At 45.3% G+C, this 21,741-nt stretch overlaps 1 protein-coding gene across 3 annotated transcripts in view; it reads left to right on the plus strand.

Annotated features, from left to right (window-relative positions):
- Positions 1-21,741, plus strand: part of LOC140396085 (aldo-keto reductase family 1 member D1-like) — a 153,149-nt gene that overhangs the window by 49,570 nt on the left and 81,838 nt on the right. For all 3 annotated transcript variants that reach the window (XM_072484182.1, XM_072484183.1, XM_072484184.1), the window contains one exon: positions 20,556-20,633. In XM_072484182.1, coding sequence (XP_072340283.1) covers positions 20,556-20,633 — 78 coding nt within the window. The remainder of the gene's footprint in view (positions 1-20,555; positions 20,634-21,741) is intronic.

The following is a 21,741-nucleotide window of genomic DNA, read 5'->3' on the forward strand; positions in this document are numbered from 1 at the left end:
ATGCTGAAACTTCTACCACCTGGCTGGGCTCATTCCCCAATACCAGGTCCAGTACAGCCCGTTCCCTAGTTGGACTGTCTACATATTGTTTTAAGAAGCTCTCCTGGATGCTCCTTACAAACTTTGCCCCATCTAAGCCCCTGGCACTAAGTGAGTCCCAGTCAATATTGGGGAAGTTGAAGTCTCCCATCACCACAACCCTGTTGCTTTTACTCTTTTCCAAAATCTGTCTACCTATCTGCTCCTCTATCTCCTGCTGGCTGTTGGGAGGCCTGTAGTAAACCCCCAACATTGTGACTGCACCCTTCTTATTCTTGATCTCTACTCATATAGCCTCACTGCCCTCTGAGGTGTCCTCCCGTAGTACAGCTGTGATATTCTGCCTAACCAGTAGCGCAACTCCGCCACCCCTTTTACATCCCCCTCTATCCCGCCTGAAACATCTAAATCCTGGAACGTTTAGCTACCAATCCTGCCCTTCCCTCAACCAGGTCTCTGTAATGGCAACAACGGCATAGTTCCAAGTACTAATCCAAGCTCGAAGTTCATCTGCCTTACCCGTAATACTTCTTGCATTAAAACATATGCACTTCAGGCCACCAGACCCGAGATGTAAAAGGAAAAAGAAAATTGAAGATGAAATACCCTTAGGCCCTTAAACTATATATACACTGCTGCTACTCTCTCAACTGAATCCTCTAAAATTGGTGATTCTGCTGAATGATACAAATATAGCTTGATGCCCCCCCCCCCCCCCCCCCAAAAAAAAAAACAACAACTCTTACCCTACAGAATGTAGCTGAGATTCTGCCCTGTGAACCAGCTGGAACTCCGCCCTCTGACTCTGCTCCCAGTCAGCTGTACTCTTTGTAAACTCCCAGCTCCTCTCATGCTCTTCGAGGAAGTGTAGGAAATGAAAGGAGCACTTTTCTCCCTCCACACCAAACTCCCTCAGACACAAACTCCCACTTTAGCACTCTAATGCAGCCCAAAGTCAGCACTCCAGTGCAAACAAAGTAAGCACTTTAAGATTGTCCACCTTTTATACTGTCTGACTTGACCCTCTGAAAACTGGCTTAATCCAATAAAACAATTAACAAGCTTCAGCTGCAAGTAGAGCTTAAACTCTGTTTAAAGCTAGTTTAAAACTCACCATCTTCCAACCAAAACAGAAACTATTAAGTTAACTTACTAAATAAAAGACTAGACTTTAGATAAAAATGAACCCTTAATATCTGTCAGTCACTGAACTCCCACTTTAGCATTCTTCTGCAGCCCAAAATCAACACTCCAGTGGAGATGTGCGAGGCAGGTTTTTATGCAGAGGGTGGTGAGTGCCTGGAACGTATTGGCATGGGAGGTTGTGGAAGCAGATACATTAAAGGCTTTCAAAAGGCATCTACCCATGGATAGAATGGGTATAGCGGGATACGGCACAAGGAAGTGCTTAGGGTTTTGGCAAAGGTTGGTGCAGGCATGAAGGGTCGACGGGCCTGTTCCTGTGCTGTACTGTTCTTTGTTCGTTGTTCTTTTGTTCTATTCAGAGTTTGTTTCAGAGACATTCCTAACATCAGCAATTTGTGTCACTGGACAGTGTTACAGAAGAAAATATTGATGAGAGGAATTTGGAGAAATATGTGTCATGTCTGAGAACATAGAGCCTAATAACCAGGGCAAAATGAATAGAGCACTCAATTTGTTGCATTAGGAGAAGGGCCTGACGACCTTCCTCATTGCAATTAATTACATCCAGCTGCAGAGACAATTGTGCACCTCGATGGGCCAGGCCCTCCAAATTTCAGACAACCTCCCTCACTGGACAAACCCTGAGAAGGAGACCCACAACCACCCATGTTATTCACGTGGAGGCAGGAGAAGCACTCCTTCTCACTTTACAGCAAGTAGATTATTTATCCGTTGCATGTCTCTGCTTTGGTGGCAGACTCTGAGAAGACAGATGCCACCAACTATGGTGGGTTAAAGGTGTTCCAGAGCTGAAAACGTAAAGTTCATCCATCATACTGTCACATTCTGCAATATAACATATTGTTAAATTTAACAATATAACTGTTACACAGAGGGTGGTAAGTATGTGGAAAGAACTGGCGAAGGAAGTGGTTGAAGCAAGGACATTGACAATATTTTCAAGGCATTTGGACAGATACATGGATAGGAAAGATTTAGAGGGATATGGATCAAATGCAGGCAAATGGGATTAGCTTAGATGGGCTTTTTGGTTGGCATGGACCAGTTTGGGCCAAAGGGCCTGTCTCCATGCCGTAGCTTACAAAGAACAAAGAAAAATTACAGCACAGGAACAGGCCATTCGGCCCTCCAAGCCCGCACCGATCCAGATCCTCTATCTAAAACTGTCGCCTATTTTCTAAGGACCTGTAGCCCTCTGCTCCCTGCCCATTCATGTATCTGTCTAGATACATCTTAAATGACACTATCGTGCCCGCCTCTACTACCTCCGCCGGCAATGCGTTCCAGGCACCCTCTACCCTCTGCGTAAAGAACTTTCCACGCATATCTCCTTTAAACTTTTCCCCTCTCACCTTGAACCCCTAGTAATTGAGTCCCCCACTCTGGGAAAAAGCTTCTTGCTATCCACCCTGTCTATACCTCTCATGATTTTGTAGACCTCAACCTCCGTCTTTCTAATGAAAATAATTCTAATCTACTCAACCTCTCTTCATAGCTAGCATCCTCCATACCAGGCAACATCCTGGTGAACCTCCTCTGCACCTTCTCCAAAGTATCCGCATCCTTTTGGTAATGTGGCGACCAGAACTGGACGCAGTATTCCTAATGTGGCCGAACCACTTGACTTAGATTACTATTTTTAAGTTGATTTGAATTACTATTTCATAATTTTAAAATCTCACTCAAATAACTATTTTGGGTTGATTTAAATTATTATTTTAAAGTTGATTTAAATAACTTTTTTATTTGTAATTAAATAACTTTTTAAATTTCAATTAAATAACTATTTAATTTGTTGTAAAATCAAGCAAAATAAATACTCAGGGATAAAGCTACTTGAATAGTACATGGGGATTGGTTTTAATCTGACACAAAAACATCTTTCTCAAGTTTAATTTCAAAGGTTTAATTTAAAGGAAAAATTCATGGCAGGACAGATCCAAGGCATGGTCTGCTCCTCTTGCTCCATGTGGCAGGCTGGGGACAGTTCCTGCCCCAGGGTCAGCATGTGTGCAGGAAGTGTCTCCAGTTACAGTTCCTGGAAGCTCGAGTTTCAGAGCTGGAGTGGCGGCGGCTGGAGACATGCGAGTCGGATAGCACGTGTAGAGAGGTGGTCACACCGCAAGCTCAGGCTCCGCAGGCAGGAAGGGAATGGGTGACCACCAGACAAAGCAAGAGAGCGAGGCAGGTAGTGCAGGAATCTCCTGTGGCCATTCCCTTGCAGAACAGATATACCGCTTTGGATACTGCTGAGGGGAATGGCCTGTCAGGGGAAAACAGCAACAGCCAAACTTGTGGCACCACGGTTGGTTCTGTTGCAGAGGGGACGGGTGATAAGTGTGACAGTGCAATAGTTATAGGGGATTCAATTGTAAGGGGAATAAACAGGCATTTCTGTGGCCGCAAATGAGACTCCAGGATGGTTTATTGCCTCCCTGGTGCTGGGGTCAAGGATGTCTCGGAGCGGGTACTGGACATTCTGGAGGGGGAGGGTGAACAGCCAGTGGTCATGGTACACATCGGTACAAACGACATAGGTAAAAAAAGGGATGAGGTCCTAAAAGCAGAATACAGCGAGCTAGGAAGGAAGTTAAGAAAATCAGACCTCGAAGGTAGTGATCTCAGGATTACTAACGATGCCACGTGCTAGTCAGACTAGAAATGACAGGATATATGGAATGAATACATGGCTGAAGGGATGGTGTCAGGGGGAGGGTTTCAGATTCCTGGGGCATTGGGACCGGTTCTGGGGGAGATGGGACTTGTACAAACAGGACGGGTTACACCTGGGCAGGACTGGAACTGATGACCTAGACTATTTGCTAGAGCGGTTGGGGAGTGTTTAAACTAATGTGGCAGGGGGATGGGAACCAATGCAGGAAATCAGAAGGTAGTAAAACAATTGCAGAAACAAAAGGCAGGAAGGGGGAAAGTGTCAGGCAGAGAAGCCGTAGTCAAAAATCAAAAAGGGCGACAGTACAAGCTACAGTGACTGAGGGGAGCTCAGTTAATAGGCCCAGTAATAATAAAAGGAATAAAACGGGAAGTAAAAACATAAATCTTCCCGTAACAGCCACCCCAAACATGCGTCGGAATGTGGCGACTAGGGGCTTTTCACAGTAACTTCATTTGAAGCCCACCTGTGACAATAAGCGATTTTCATTTCATTCATTTTCAAATGGAAAGCGACGCGGCAGGTTGTTACATGAAGATATGGGTTCAATGACAAGAAAAATTAGGAGAAACGTTAAGAGGAAAACTAACTTAGGAGGAATTACTGATCAAGGTGTTAAGATTCAAAGCAGAGGATTAAAAGCCAACATAAGTGTACTTTACCTGAATGCGTGTAGTATTCGGAATAAGGTAAATGAGTTGATGGCGCAAATCATCGTGAATGACTATGATTCAGTGGCCATTACTGAAACATGGTTAAAGGATGGTCACGACTGGGAGTTAAATATCCAAGGGTATCAAACTACTTGGAAGGACAGAGTGGATGGTAAAGGAGGTGGTGTAGCTCTGTTATTTAAGGATGACATCCAGGCAATTAGTAAAGGATGACATCGGTGCTATGGAGGATAAGGTTGAATCCATTTGGGTGGAAATCAGGAATAGGAAGGCGAAACATTCACTGATAGGAGTGGTCTACCAAATAGTAACATAGTGGGGCAGGCAGTAAACAAAGAAATAACAGATGCATGTAGAAATAGTGCAGCAGTTATCATGAGGGATTTTAATCTACATGTTGATTGGTTTAACCAGGTCGGTCAAGGCAGCCTTGAGGAGGAGTTTATAGAATGTATCCGCGATAGTTTCCTAGAACAGTATGAAATGGAACCTACGAGGGAAGAAGCGGTCCTAGATCTGGCCCTGTTAATGAGACAGGATTGATCAATGATCTCATAGTTAGGGATCCTCTCGGAAGGAGCGATCACAAGATGGTGGAATTTAAAATACAGATGGAGGGTGAGAAGGTAAAATCAAATACTAGTGTTTTGTGCTTAAACAAAGAAGATTACAATGGGATGAGAGAAGAGGTAGACTGGTAGCAAAGACTTTATGGTGAAAGAGCTGAGGAACAGTGGAGAACCTTCCAAGCGATCTTTCACATTGCTCAGCAAAGATTTATACCAACAAAAAGGAAGGACGGTAGAAAGAGGGAAAATCGACCGTGGATATCTAAGGAAATAAGGGAGAGTATCAAATTGAAGGAAAAAGCATACAAAGTGGCAAAGATTAGTGGGAGACTAGAGGACTGGGAAATTTTTAGGGGGCAACAGAAAGCTACTAAAAAAGCTAAAAAGTAGAGTAAAATAGATTATGAGAGCAAACTTGCTCAGAATATAAAAACAGACAGTAAAAATTTTGACAAATATATGAAACAAAAAAGAGTGGCTAAGGTCCTTTAGAGGTTGAGAAGGGAGATTTAATAATGGGAGATGAGGAAATGGCTGAGAAACTGAACAGGCATGCCAGTGACTGATGGAAATGAGGCTATGACAGGTGCTGACCTTGAGATTATTGTTATTGCGAAGGAAGTAGTGATGGGCAAGCTAATGGAGCTAAAGGTAGACAAGTCTCCTGGCCCTGATGGAATGCATCCCAGAGTGCTAAAAGAGATGGCTAGGGAAATTGCAAATGCACTAGTGATAATTTGCCAAAATTCACGAGACTCTGGGGTGGTCTCGGTGGATCGGAAATTAGCAAACGTGACACCACTGTTTTAAAAAGGAGGTAGGCAGAAATCAGGTAATTATAGGCCAGTTAGTTTAACTTCGGTAGTAGGGAAGATGCTGGAATCTATCATCAAGGAAGAAATAGCGAGGCATCTGGATGGAAATTGTATCATTGCGCAGTCGCAGCATGGGTTCATAAAGGGCAGGTCGTGCCTCACTAATTTAGTGGAATTTTTTGAGGGCATTACCAGTGCAGTAGATAACGGGGAACCAATGGATGTGGTATATCTGGATTTCCAGAAAGCTTTTGACAAGGTGCCACGCAAAAGATTGCTGCAGAAGAAATAGGAGAGGCGTTGAATGAATACTTTTCTTCAGTGTTCACCAAGGAGAGGGGCCATGTTTTTGAGGATGAGAGTGTGATACAGGCGGGTAGGCTGGAGGAGGTAGATGTTCTGAGGAAGGATGTATTAGCAATTTTGAAAAACCTGAGGGTCGACAAGTCCCCTGGGCCAGATGGGATATATCCAAGGATTCTTTGGGAGGCAAGGGATGAGATTGCAGAGCCTTTGGCTTTGATCTTTGGGTCCTCACTGTCCACGGGGATAGTGCCAGAGGACTGGAGAGTGGCGAATGTTGTTCCTCAGTTCAAGAAAGGGAATAGGAATGACCCTGGTAATTATAGGCCAGTTATTCTTATTTCAGTGGTCGGTAAGTTAATGGAAATGGTCCTGAAGGACAGGATTTATGACCATTTGGAAAGATGCAGCTTAATCCGGGATGGTCAACAAGGATTCGTGAAGGGTAAGTCTTGCCTCACAAATTTGATTGAATTCTTTGAGGAGGTAACTAAGTGTGTAGATGAAGGGAGAGCAGTTGATGTCGTATACATGGATTTTAGTAAGGCATTTGATAAGGTTCCCCATGGTCGACTCATGAAGAAAGTAAGGAGGTGTGGGATAGAGGGAAACTTGGCCAATTGGATAAGTAACTGGCTATCACATAGAAGACAGAGGGTAATAGTGGATGGAAAATGTTCAGACTGGAGACCAGTTACCAGCGGTGTACCACAGGGATCAGCGCTGGGTCCTCTGCTATTTGTGATTTTTATCAATGACTTGGAGGAGGGGGCTGAAGGGTGGGTCAGTAAATTTACTGATGACACCAAGATTGGTGGAGTAGTGGATGAGGTGGAGGGCTGTTGTAGGCTGCAAAGAGACATTGATAGGATGCAGAGCTGGGCTGAAAAATGGCAGATGGAGTTTAACCCTGATAAGTGAGAGGTGGTTCATTTTGGTAGAAAAAATTTGAATGCGGATTACAGGGTCAACGGCAGGGTTCTGAGGAATGTGGAGGAACAGAGAGATCTCGGAGTTCATGTCCATAGATCTCTGAAAGTTGCTACCCAAGTGGATAGAGCCGTGAAGAAGGCTTATAGTGTGTTAGCGTTTATTAACAGGGGGCTTGAGTTTAAGAGCCGCGGGGTTATGCTGCAACTGTACATGACCCTGGTGAGACCACATTTGGAGTATTGTGTGCATTTCTGGTCACCTTATTAAAGGAAGGATGTGGAAGCATTGGAAAGGGTGCAAAGGAGATTTACGAGGAAGCTGCTTGGTTTGCAGGATAGGTCTTATGAGGAAAGGTTGAGGGAGCTAGGGCTTTTCTCTTTGGAGCGGAGGGGGATGAGAGGCGACTTAATTCGAGGATTATAAGATGATGAGGGGGATAGATAGAGTGGACGTTCAGAGACTATTTCCTTGGGTGGATGTAGCTGTTCCAAGGGGGCATAACTATAAGATTCAGGGTGGAAGATATAGGAGGGATGTCCGAGGTAGGTTTTTTACTCAGAGAGTGGTTAGGGTGTGGAATGGACTGCCTGCTGTGATAGTGGAGTCGGACACATTAGGAACTTTCAAGTGGTTATTGGATAGGCACATGGAGCACACCACAATGACAGGGAGTGGGATAGCTTGATCTTGGTTTCGGACAATGCTCGGCGTAACATCGAGGGCCGAAGGGCCTGTTCTGTGCTGTATGTTACAAGATAAAGATGCATGGCATTAAAGGTAAAGTAGTAGCAAGGATAGAGGATTGGTTAATTAATAGAAAGCAAAGAGTGGGGATTAATGGGTGTTTCTCTGGTTGGCAATCAGTAGCTAGTGGTCTCCCTCAGGGTTCAGTGTTGGGCCCACAACTGTTCACAATTTACATAGATGATTTGGAGTTGGGGACCAAGTGCAATGTGTCCAAGTTAGCAGATGACACTAAGGTGAGTGGTAAAGCAAAAAGTGCAGAGGATACTGGAAGTCTGCAGAGGGATTTGGATAGGTTAAGTGAATGGGCTTGGGTCTGGTAGATGGAATACAATGTTGACAAATGTGAGGTTATCCATTTTGGTAGGAATAATAGCAAAAGGGATTATTATTTAAATGATAAAATATTAAAACATGCCGGTGTGCAGAGAGACCTGGGTATGCTAGTGCATGAGTCGCAAAAAGTTGGTTTACGGGTGCAACAGGTGATTAAGATATCGAATGGAATTTTGTCCTTCATTGCTAGAGGGATGGAGTTTAAGACTAGGGAGGTTATGCTGCAATTGTATAAGGTGTTAGTGAGGCCACACCTGGAGTATTATGTTCAGTTTTGGTCTCCTTACCCGAGAAAGGACGTACAGGTGCTAGAGGGTGTGCAGAGGAGATTCACAAGGTTAATCCCAGAGCTGAAGGGGTTGGATTACGAGGAGAGGTTGAGTTGACTGGGACTGTCCTCGTTGGAATTTAGTAGGATGCGGGGGGATCTTATAGAAATGTATTATGAAGGGAATAGATAGGATAGATGCGGGCAGATTGTTTCCACTGGCGGGTGAAAGCAGAACTCTGGGGCATAGCCTCAAAATAAGGGGAAGTAGATTTAGAACTGAGCTAAGGAGGAACTGCTTCACCCAAAGGGTTGTGAATCTATGGAATTCCTTGCCGAGTGAAGCAGTTGAGGCTCCTTCATTAAATGTTTTTAAGATAAAGATAGATAGTTATTTGAAGAATAAAGGGATTAAGGGTTACGGCTTTCAGGCCGAAAAGTGGAGCTGAGTCCAAAAAAGATCAGCCATGAATGGCGGAGCAGGCTCGAGGGGCCAGATGGCCTACTCCTGCTCCAAGTTCTTATGTTCTTATAAAAGTGGAGATTTTAAAAGATCGCGGCCTAGTTTGGGAGCCGTTCGGAGGAGGAGGAGCAGTCTCTGTCAGGGAGAGAACCTGAGAACATCTAAGACACTCAGAAGGTAAGAAGGTAAGGAAGTGATTTTTACTCATTTTTACTTTTATACCTTTTTCAAATTGTGTGTGTCGGGGGGAAACTGAAGTGACATCACAGAAAGGCTGTGACCTGAGTGGCTGGTTGGGAATCTACACTAAATTTAAAAAAATTAAGCATTGGTAACTAATTAAACATAATGACTGAATTATAATTTCGAGGGGTATCTAAGCCAGAGATCGGAGAGTACTATATTTAGCTTTCGCATTTATATTAGAAATCTAGTGCTAGGAACCAGATAGATTAAAAAAAATATCTAAAACATTTTTTTTAACTTTTAATTTTAATTAATTGACGCAATGTCAGTGAGAGGGGTGCAGTGCTCTGATTGTGAGATGTGGCAGGTCCAGGAGGCTTCCAGCGTCCCGGATGGCTTCATCTGCAGAAAGTGCACCCAACTGAGCTCCTCACAGACCGCATGGTTCGGTTGGAGCAGCAATTGGATGCACTTAGGAGCATGCAGGTGGCGGAAAGAGTCATAGATCGCAGTTATATAAATGTGGTCACACCCAAGATGCAGGCAGAGAAATGGGTGACCACCAGAAAGGGCAGGCAGTCAGTGCAGGAATCCCCTGTGGTTGTCCCCCTCTCGAACAGGTATACCCCTTTGGATACTGTCGGGGGGGATAGCCTACCAGGGGAAAACAGCAGCAGCCAGAGCAGTGACACCACGGCTGGCTCTGATGGTCAGAAGGGAGGGTCAAAGCGCAGAAGAGCAATAGTAATAGGGGACTCTCTAGTCAGGGGCACAGATAGGCACTCCTGTGGATGTGAAAGAGACTCCAGGATGGTATGTTGCCTCCCTGGTGCCAGGGTCCAGGATGTCTCCGAACGGGTAGAGGGCATCCTGAAGGGGGAGGGCAAACAGGCAGAGGTCGTTGTACATATTGGTACTAACGACATAGGCAGGAAGGGGCATGAGGTCCTGCAGCAGGAGTTCAGGGAGCTAGGCAGTAAGTTAGAAGACAGGACCTCTAGGGTTGTAATCTCGGGATTACTCCCTGTGCCACGTGCCAGTGAGGCTAAAAATAGGAAGATAGAGCAGCTAAACACGTGGCTAAACAGCTGGTGTAGGAGGGAGGGTTTCCGTTATCTGGACCACTGGGAGCTCTTCCGGGGCAGGTGTGACCTATATAAGAAGGACAGGTTGCATCTAAACTGGAGAGGCATAAATATCCTGGCCGCGAGGTTTTTAGTGTCACACGGGAGGGTTTAAACTAGTATGGCAGGGGGGTGTGCACGGGAGCAATAGGTCAGAAGGTGAGAGCATTGAGGGAGAACTAGGGAATAGGGACAGCGTGGCTCTGAGGCAGAGCAGACAGGGTCAGGTGGCCTGAAGTGCATATGTTTTAATGCAAGAAGTATTACGGGTAAGGCAGATGAACTTCGAGCTTGGATTAGTACTTGGAACTATGATGTTGTTGCCATTTCAGAGACCTGGTTGAGGGAAGGGCAGGATTGGCAGCTAAACGTTCCAGGATTTAGATGTTTCAGGTGGGATAGAGGGGGATGTAAAAGGGGTGGCGGAGTTGCGCTACTGGTTAGGGAGAATATCACAGCTGTACTGCGGGAGAACACCTCAGAGGGCAGTGAGGCTATATGGGTAGAGATCAGGAATAAGAAGGGTGCAGTCACAATGTTGGGGGTTTACTACAGGCCTCCCAACAGCCAGCGGGAGATAGAGGAGCAGATAGGTAGACAGATTTTGGAAAAGAGTAAAAGCAACAGGGTTGTGGTGATGGGAGACTTCAACTTCCCCAATATTGACTGGGACTCACTTAGTGCCGGGGCTTAGACGGGGTGGAGTTTGTAAGGAGCTTCCAGGAGGGCACTTGAAACAATATGTAGACAGTCCGAGGGAAGGTTTCGGTACTGGATCTGGTATTGGGGAATGACCCCGGCCAGGTGGTAGATGTTTCAGTCGGGGAGCATTTCGGGAACATAGAACATGGAACATAGAACGATACAGCGCAGTACAGGCCCTTCGGCCCACGATGTTGTACCGAAACAAAAGCCATCTAACCTACACTATGCCATTATCATCCATATGCTTATCCAATAAACTTTTCACTGCCCTCAATGTTGGCGAGTTCACTACTGTTGCAGGTTGGGCATTCCACGGCCTCACCACTCTTTGCGTAAAGAACCTACCTCTGTCCTCTGTCCTATATCTATTACCCCTTAGTTTAAAGCTATGTCCCCTCGTGCCAGCCATTTCCATACGCGGGAGAAGGCTCTCACTGTTCACCCTAACTAACCCCCTGATCATTTTGTATGCCTCTATTAAGTCTCCTCTTAACCTTCTTCTCTCCAACGAAAACAACCTCAAGTCCATCAGCCTTTCCTCATAAGATTTTCCCTCCATACCAGGCAACATCCTGGTAAATCTCCTCTGCACCCGCTCCAAAGCTTCCACGTCCTTCCTATAATGCGGTGACCAGAACTGTACGCAATACTCCAAATGCGGACGTACCAGAGTTTTGTACAGCTGCAACATGACCTCATGACTCCGGAACTCAATCCCTCTACCAATAAAGGCCAATACTCCATAGGCCTTCTTCACAACCATATCAACCTGGGTAGCAACTTTCAGGGATCTATGTACATGGACACCTAGATCCCTCTGTTCATCCATACTTCCAAGAACTTTACCATTAGCCAAATATTCCACATTCCTGTTATTCCTTCCAAAGTGAATCACCTCACACTTCTCTACATTAAACTCCATTTGCCACCTCTCAGACCAGCTCTGCAGCTTATCTATGTCCCTCTGTAACCTGCTACATCCTTCCACACTGTCGACAACACCACCGACTTTAGTGTCGTCTGCAAATTTACTCACCCACCCTTCTGCGCCTTCCTCGAGGTCATTGATAAAAATGACAAACAGCAACGGCCCCAGAACAGATCCTTGTGGTACGCCACTTGTAACTGAACTCCATTCTGAACATTTCCCATCAACCACCACCTTCTTTCAGTCTTCTTTCAGCTAGCCAATTTCTGATCCACATCTCTAAATCACCCTCAATCCCCAGCCTCCGTATTTTCTGCAATAGCCTACCGTGGGAAACCGTATCAAACGCTTTACTGAAATCCATATACACCACATCAACTGCTCTACCCTCGTCTACCTGTTCAGTCACCTTCTCAAAGAACTCGATAAGGTTTGTGAGGCATGTCCTACCCTTTACAAAGCCATGCTGACTATCCCTGATCATATTATTCCTATCTAGATGATTATAAATCTTGTCTCTTATAATCCCCTCCAAGACTTTACCCACTACAGACGTGAGGCTCACCGGTCTATAGTTGCCGGGGTTGTCTCTGCTCCCCTTTTTGAACAAAGGGACCACATTTGCTATCCTCCAGTCTTCTGGCACTATTCCTGTAGCCAATGATGACATAAAAATCAAAGCCAAAGGTCCAGCAATCTCTTCCCTGGCCTCCCTGAGAATCCTAGGATAAATCCCATCAGGCCCCGGGGACTTATCTATTTTCAGCCTGTCCAGAATTGCCAACACCTCTTCCCTACGTACCTCAATGCCATCTATTCTAATAGCCTGGGTCTCAGCATTCTCCTCCACAACATTATCTTTTTCCTGAGTGAATACTGACGAAAAATATTCATTTAGTATCTCGCCTATCTCTTCAGACTCCACACACAACTTCCCATCCCTGTCCTTGACTGGTCCTACTCTTACCCTAGTCATTCGCCTATTCCTGACATACCTATAGAAAGCTGTTGGGTTTTCCTTGATCCTACCTGCCAAATACTTCTCATGTCCCCTCCTTGCTCGTCTTAGCTCTCTCTTTAGATCCTTCCTCGCTACCTTGTAACTATCCATCGTCCCAACTGAAACTTCACACCTCATCTTCACATAGGCCTCCTTCTTCCTCTTAACAAGAGATTCCACTTCTTTGGTAAACCGGTTCCCTCGCTCTAAGCCTTCCTCCCTGCCTGACCGCTGCGTACTTATCAAGAACACGCAGTAGCTGACCCTTGAACAAGCTCCACTTATCCAGTGTGCCCAACATTTGCAGTCTACTTCTCCAACCTATCCCCCCCAAGTCACGTCTAATGGCATCATAATTGCCCTTCCCCCAGCTATAACTCTTGCCCTGCGGTGTATACTTATCCCTTTCCATCACTAGCGTAAACGTCACCGTATTGTGGTCACTGTCCCCAAAGTGCTCTCCTACCTCCAAACCCAACACCTGACCAGGTTCATTACCCAAAATTAAATCCAACGTGGCCTTGCCTCTTGTTGGCCTGTCAACATATTGTGTCAGGAAACCCTCCTGCACACACTGTACAAAAAACGACCCATCTAATGTACTCGAACTATATCTTTTCCAGTCAATATTTGGAAAGTTAAAGTCTCCCATAATAACTACCCTGTTACTTTCGCTCTTATCCAGGATCATCCGCGCCATCCTTTCCTCTACATCCCTAGAACTATTTGGAGGCCTATAGAAAACTCCCAACAGGGTGACCTCTCCTTTCCTGTTTCTAACCTCAGCCCATACTACCTCGGAAGATGAGTCCCCATCTAGCATCCTCTCCGCCACCGTAATACTGCTCTTGACTAGCAGCGCCACACCTCCCCCTCTTTTGCCTCCTTCTCTGAACTTACTAAAACACCTAAACCCCGGAACCTGCAACATCCATTCCTGTCCCTGCTCTATCCATGTCTCCGAAATGGCCACAACATCGAAGTCCCAGGTACCAACCCATGCTGCCAGTTCCCCTACCTTATTTCGTATACTCCTGGCATTGAAGTAGACACACTTCAAACCACCTACCTGCACACTGGCCCCCTCCTGCGACGTCAAATCTGTGCTCCTGACCTCTATACTCTCATTCTCCCATACCCTAAAACTACAATCCAGGTGCCCATGCCCCTGCTGCATTAGTTTAAACCTAAACAGTGACCACAATTCAGTAAGTTTTAAAGTGCTGGTGGACAAGGATAAGAGTGGTCCTAGGATGAATGTGCTGAATTGGGGGAAGGCTAATTATAACAATATTAGGCGGGAACTGAAGAACATAGATTGGGGGCGGATGTTTGAGAGCAAATCAACATCTGACATGTGGGAGGCTTTCAAGTGTCAGTTGAAAGGAATTCAGGACCGGCATGTTCCTGTGAGGAAGAAGGATAAATACGGCAATTTTCGGGAACCTTGGATAACGAGAGCTATTGTAGGCCTCGTCAAAAAGAAAAAGGAGGCATTTGTCAGGGCTAAAAGGCTGGGAACAGACAAAGCCTGTGTGGAATATAAGGAACTTAAACAAGGAGTCAGGAGGGCTAGAAGGGGTCATGAAAAGTCATTGGCAAATAGGGTTAAGGAAAATACGCTTTTTACACGTACATAAAAAGCAAGAGGAAAGGGTTGGCCCACTGAAGGATAGGCAAGGGAATCTATGTGTGGAGCCAGAGGAAATGGGCGAGGTACTAAATGAATGCTTTGCATCAGTATTCACCAAAGAGAAGAAATTGGTAGATGTTGAGTCTGGAGAAGGGTGTGTAGATAGCCTGGGACACATTGAGATCCAAAAAGACGAGGCGTTGGGTGTCATAAAAAATATTAAGGTAGATAAGTCCCCAGGGCCTGATGGGATCTACCCCAGAATACTGAAGGAGGCTGGAGAGGAAATTGCTGAGGCCTTGACAGAAATCTTTGGATCCTCACTGTCTTCAGGTGATGTCCCGGAGGACTGGAGAATAGCCAATGTTGTTCCTCTGTTTAAGAAGGGTAGCAAGGATAATCCAGGGAACTACAGGCCAGTGAGCCTTACTTCAGTGGTAGGGAAATTACTGGAGAGAATTCTTCGAGACAGGATCTACTCCCATTTGGAAGCAAATGGACGTATTAGTGAGAGGCAGCATGGTTTTGTGAAGGGGAGGTCGTGTCTCACTAACTTGATAGAGTTTTTCGAGGAGGTCACTAAGATGATTGATGCAGGTAGGGCAGTGGATGTTGTCTATATGGACTTCAGCAAGGCCTTTGACAAGGTCCCTCATGGTAGACTAGTACAAAAGGTGAAGTCACACGGGATCAGGGGTGAGCTGGCAAGGTGTATACAGAACTGGCTAGGTCATAGAAGGCAGAGAGTAGCAATGGAAGGATGCTTTTCTAATTGGAGGGCTGTGACCAGTGGTGTTCCACAGGGATCAGTGCTGGGACCTTTGCTGTTTGTAGTTTATATAAATGATTTGGAGGAAAATGTAACTGGTCTGATTAGTAAGTTTGCAGACGACACAAAGGTTGGTGGAATTGCAGATAGCGATGAGGACTGTCAGAGGATACAGCAGGATTTAGATTGTTTGGAGACTTGGGCAGAGAGATGGCAGATGGAGTTTAATCCGGACAAATGTGATGTAATGCATTTTGGAAGGTCTAATGCAGGTAGGGAATATACAGTGAATGGTAGAACCCTCAAGAGTATTGAAAATCAAAGAGATCTAGGAGTACAGGTCCACAGGTCACTGAAAGGGGCAACACAGGTGGAGAAGGTAGTCAAGAAGGCATACGGCATGCTTGCCTTCATTGGCCGGGGCATTGAGTATTAGAATTGGCAAGTCATGTTGCAGCTGTATAGAACGTTAGTTAGGCCACACTTGGAGTATAGTGTTTAATTCTGGTCGCCACACTACCAGAAGGATGTGGAGGCTTTCGAGAGGGTGCAGAAGAGATTTACCAGAATGTTGCCTGGTATGGAGGGCATTAGCTATGAAGAGCGGTTGAATGAACTCGGTTTGTTATCACTGGAACGCAGGAGGTTGAGGGGCGACCTGATAGAGGTCTACAAAATTATGAGGAGCATAGACAGAGTGGATATTCAGAGACTTTTCCCCGGGGTAGAGGGGTCAATTTCTAGGGGGCATAGGTTTAAGGTGAGAGGGGCAAGGTTTAGAGTAGATGTACGAGGCAAGTTTTTTACGCAGAGGGTGGTGGGTGCCTGGAACTCGCTACCGGAGGAGGTGGTGGAATCAGGGACGATAGTGACATTTAAGGGGCATCTTGACAAATACATGAATAGGATGGGAATAGAGGGATACGGACCCAGGAAGTGTAGAAGATTGTAGTTTAGTCGGGCAGCATGGGCTTGGAGGGCCGAAGGGCCTGTTCCTGTGCTGTACATTTCTTTGTTCTTGTTCTTTGTAACATGACCTGCCAACTCTTGTACTCAATACCCCTTCCGATGAAGGAAAGCATGCCTTATGCCTTCTTGACCACTCTATCGACCTGCACAGCCACCTTCAGGGTACAATGGACCTGAACACCCAGATCTCTCTGTACATCAATTTTCCCCAGGGCTTTTTCACTTACCGTATAGTTCGCTCTTGAATTGGATCTTCCAAAATGCATCACCTCACATTTGCCCAGATTGAACTCCATCTGCCATTTCTCCGCCCAACTCTCCAATCTATCTATATTCTGCTGTATTCTCTGACCGTCCCCTTCACTATCTGCTACTCCACCAATCTTATGATTTTACGATTCTATGGTTAATGTCTTTAAGATCGTAGTACATACAGTGCAGAAGAAGGCCAAAAGGCCCACCGAGTCTACACCGATCAAGCAGCTTTAACTTTCATCTAAAAACAGTAACCTCCAGCAGGATGTGCTGTTTGGTCTGACATTGGCTGGTGGCCAATGAGATATTTCCAAGAGCTTGGTTCTTCTCGAGGACGAGACAGTGATCGATTCTGCTGTCTCTGGAATGTTCCTTAGGGACACCAGGTTTTACTTGCATTTTGGTCAGAAGGTGGAAGGGCCACAGCCCTGGTCTCTCTCTCATCTGATGGGTTCTTTCTGAAGATCCAAAGTTAAGACCTTTCTCCACATCCAGATTGAACTGCGGGGAGATTCAGCCCAGCTATTAGCTGCAGACAGGGTCAGTTATTTACAAACCCTTTTTAAAGCATCACGTGGGGAACTCTGTTCTTATCTCAGCAAGGCTGTTAGTCATTCTGATTGAATTGGAGAATTGAACAGGCCTAAGGTGCATACTCTCAATGAAAGCCCAGGTTAATAAAAATTACCCAGAGAGAATCCTACAGCCTGGGAGTTCTGACAGAATATTCCTCCCAGAAGATCCTTGTTAGCAATCCAACCAGTTTTTCCAATCCCTAAGCATCCTGGGAGGACAGCTTGCTGCAAAGACATCAACATTGGAAGCAATGAAATGAAATGAAATGAAAATCGCTTGTTGTCACGAGTAGGCTTCTATGAAGTTACTGTGAAAAGCCCCGAGTCGCCACTTTCCGGCGCCTGTTCAGGGAGGCTGGTACGGGAACTCATCTTTCATTTCATATTGATCCCCTTATTATTTTCATCATTTTCTCCTCCTTTGTTGTGTGTCTGTCTTGTGTGTGTTTGGGTAGAGAGTGGGATGATAAATGGGGGAAGTATAGAGTAGCTGGCCATCATTCTGATATAATTATTGCATATTTCAACTTTGTTCCAGTTATAAATAAACAGTTATTGTGTTTAATCTACAAACCTGGTGGTTATAACTTATTGAGCAGTCAAGGGTCAAATAGGTTTAAAGTGTGTGGAGAAAAGTTGAGAACAGATGTATGAGGCACACAGAGGGTGGTAAATATTTTGAACGCACTGCCTGGGTGGTGGTGGGAGCAGGTTCAATAGCGGCATTTGATGGGCACCTGGACAATAGGGTGGGAATAGAAGGACACAGATCCGTAAGTGTTTTAGTTTAGGCAGGTACTATGGTCGCCGCAGGCTTGGAGGGCCTAAGGGCCTGTTCCTGTGCTGTATTGTTCTTTGTTCTTATATGAATTATTGGTTAATTCATTTGTGCTGGTGCTCCAGGGTCTGTGAGTCTGGAATCGACCATGCAGTCGCCCAGTCCTGAGGGATTGCTCCAGTGCTGGAGCTAATTGCTGCCATTCAGAAAAAGTATGAAGCTAAAGATACTGTTTAATTTCCCTCTCTAGAAAGATCCCATGGCAAACTTTGAAGATAGACAATATACCTTACTGAACCACGTTAATAAACGACAGGGTGCTGTTGTAAGAGTTTACGGCATGTAACCTTTAATGCTGTGTTTCTTCTATTACAATAATGATTGTACCTCATTGGCCATAACTTTGGGACATCCTAAGGTCATGAAAGGTGCTAGATAAATGTAAGCCTTTCTTTGAGAGACCGTGGTGTAGCGGCATTGTCACTGGACTGGTAATCCAGGTTAATGTTCTGGGACAATGGGTTCAAATCCCACTCTTGCTGATGTTGGAGTTTGAATTCAATTTATTAAATTTGGAATTGCAAGCTGTCTCAGTAACAGTGATTAAGACAAAAATCATTTATTGTTGTAAAAACCCATCTGGTTCACTAATGCCCTTTAAGGCAGGAAAACTGTCATCCTTACCTGGTCTGGACTACAAGGGACTCCAGACCTACAACAATGTGGTTGACTCTTAACTTCCCTCTGGAATGGCCGAGCGAGACACTCAGTTCAAGGGCAATTTTATTTTTATAAGTTTAGAGCACCAATTATTTTTTTTCCAATTAAGCGGCAATTTAGCATGACCAATTCACCAGCCTGCACATCTTTGGGTTGTGGGGTTGAGACCCATGCAAACACGGGAAGAATGTGCAAACTCCTCATGGACATTAGCCTGGGGCCAGGATCGAACCAGAGCAATAACTGTGAGGCAGCACTGCTAACCCCTGCCACCGTGCATCCCTAGTTCAAGGCAATTAAAGATGGTCAATAAATGCTGACCCAGTCAGTGAAGCCCACATCCTATGAAAGGAAAAAGTAAAGTGCGGATTGTCTGTCCCGCCAGATTTGTTTTCTGGTGCAGCACACCCCTGCCAGCAGTGGATCCTCTGTCCCAGCAATGGGGTTTCCCATTGTGGCCACCGGCAAAGCGGAGGATCCCACCGTCGAAGAATCCCGCCCAAAGTCTTTCTATCGTCCTTTTATGACACTCCTTTAAACAGTGTTTTTCAACGTGCGGGTCACGATCCTTGGATGGGTTGCGGGCAGGTGCCGAGAGGGTCGCGGAGCGATCTGTCAGGTCGTTCCAGTGGTGGTCCCGATTGTGGGAGAAAAGCCCAATGGCCACTACCAGCATTTCTTTTGAGAAAAGCAGCAACCACCACCTTTTAAATAAGAAAGAAATGAGGCTGTGTGCAGCTTTCTGGCATGAAGCGGCAGCAGCGAGCAGGTCACGTTCCCTGCACGTATTCTTGGCGACAAGTGCCTGTAAGTACTTGTTTTTGGCTCCGAATCACGGAGGAGAGTTTCTTCTATTTTCTAGTTGCTGGCAAGCAAGGCAAGAGGATTGTGAGGGTGCAAAAGTGGGTCCTGGGACAAAAGTTTGAAAAGCGCTGCCATAAAGCATCTCTCTTTCACCAAGCTTTTAATAATCTGTCCGAATGCTCTCTGCAATTCTGGTCGCCACGTTTCAAGACAGATGTTATTGCTCTGGAGAGAGTGGAGAGAAGGTTTACAAGAATGGTGCCAGGGCTCGAAAAGTGTAGCTAAGAGGAGAGATTGGATAGGCTGGGGTTATTTTCCTTGGAACAAAGAAGGCTGAGGGTCTTAATTGAGGTGTACTTTTGTGAGGACCACAAAGAATCCAGCACATGTTTGTAGAGTCAAACAGAAAGTAACTTTATTTACAACAATATGTACACAGGTCCAGTCGTTCACTCCTGATTCCTGTCTAACCAGTACCACACTGGCCAGCTCTATTTACATTGCTGCATTGCTATTGATTGCCCCCCTCCCTCACTGGGAGAGCTCAGATTCCTCAAGGTACATGGGGTAACCAATTGTCCCCTCCAATAGGATCTGGGCAGGTTATAACATGTACAAAGTTATGAGATAGGGTGGACAGGATAAAATTGTTCCTCTTGGTAGAACCAGGGGACATAGATTCAAGAAGACATAAAGGGGACATGAGGAGAACCTTTTTACGCAGATGACAGTGGGTGTCTGGAATTCGCTGCTTGAGTTGATGGTGGAGGCAGAGACCCTAAACTCTTTTAAAAATTACCTGGACCTGCACCTTAAGTACTGTAAGCTACAGGGCTATAGACCGAGTGCAGGGAGGTGGGATTAGAAAGAGCACCTGGATGTCCTCGGGCTGGCAAGGCCAAGATGGGTCGAATGGCCTCCTTCTGTGCTGTAACCTTTTGTATGATTGTACAATTCTATCTCCTCTACTCGGTGTGATATTTTGTTTTATTATTTATTTTTATTTATTTTTTGTTTCGCCCCCATAAAGAGATGAAGCAAATGTGGAACATTTTAATTGTATCAGAGGTGTTATATTAATGTAAGTTGTTCCGGTTGTAATTCCTTGTATTTATCCACTGCAGCCAGGAGATGTGATTTACCCACGAGATGAAAATGGGAAGTATTTGTACCATCTAACTGACCTGTGTGCCACTTGGGAGGTAAGGTGGACCAGTTCTTTATTTTCCCCTCTCCATGTTGCGCAAGTTGCTTCTTTTTGTTGATTTAGAACTGGTCAACAGCAAAACGCCAACAGCAAACAGGGAAGTCCGAGCCCAGTTTATGCTACATGAATTTTAGATCAACATTTACACTTGCTTATAAGTTGAGTGCAATAAATGGTAGCTTGTTGTACACATGTCCGGTATTATTTATGTTAAAACATTCAGCTTGTTACACAACATGATGCTATCATAAGCCTTTCATTATTCCACTTTTAATCATACTTTCTCCTACTAATTCATTCCATTTCTCAATAATTTGTGTGCTGTAGTTTTCAACATTTCTGTCCATCCTCAGCTCTGGCAGTTTTAAAAAAAATATTTGATTCCGACCTTTGGACTCTATGTGGAGTTTGCACTTTTTCCCCGTGTCTGCGTGGGTTTCCTCCGGGTGCTACCGTTTCCTCCAACAGTCCAAAGATGTGCAGGTTAGGTGGATTTGTCATGATAAATTGCCCTTGATGTCCAAAGGTTGGGTGGGTTTGTGGGGATGGGGTTGGGGTTGGGGGCTGGACCAAGGTGGGGTACTCTTTCAGAGGATCAGTACAGCCTTGATGGGCTGAATGACCTCCTTCTGCACTGTAGAGATTCTATGGATGGTTAAAATGCCATAAGAACATAAGAACTAGGAGCAGGAGTAGGCCATCTGGCCCTTCAAGCCTGCTCCGCCATTCAATGAGATCATGGCTGATCTTTTGTGGACTCAGCTCCACTTTCATGCCCAAACACCATAACCCTTTGTTGTTCAAAAAACTATCTATCTTTATCTTGAAAACATTTAATGAAGGAGCCTCAACTGCTTTACTGGGCAGGGAATTCCATAGATTCACAACCCTTTGGGTGAAGAAGTTCCTCCTAAGCTCAGTTCTAAGTCTATTTCCCTTTATTTTGAGGCTATGCCCCCTAGTTCTGCTTTCACCCGCCAGTGGAAACAACCTCTCCACGTCTAACCTATCTAGTCTCTTCATAATATTATATGTTTCTATAAGATCCTTCCCACATCCTTCTAAATTCCAACGGGTACAGTCCCAGTCTACTCAACCTCTCC

The sequence above is a fragment of the Scyliorhinus torazame genome, chromosome 19, assembly GCF_047496885.1.
Source record: "Scyliorhinus torazame isolate Kashiwa2021f chromosome 19, sScyTor2.1, whole genome shotgun sequence".
Classification (NCBI taxonomy): Eukaryota; Metazoa; Chordata; class Chondrichthyes; order Carcharhiniformes; family Scyliorhinidae; genus Scyliorhinus; species Scyliorhinus torazame.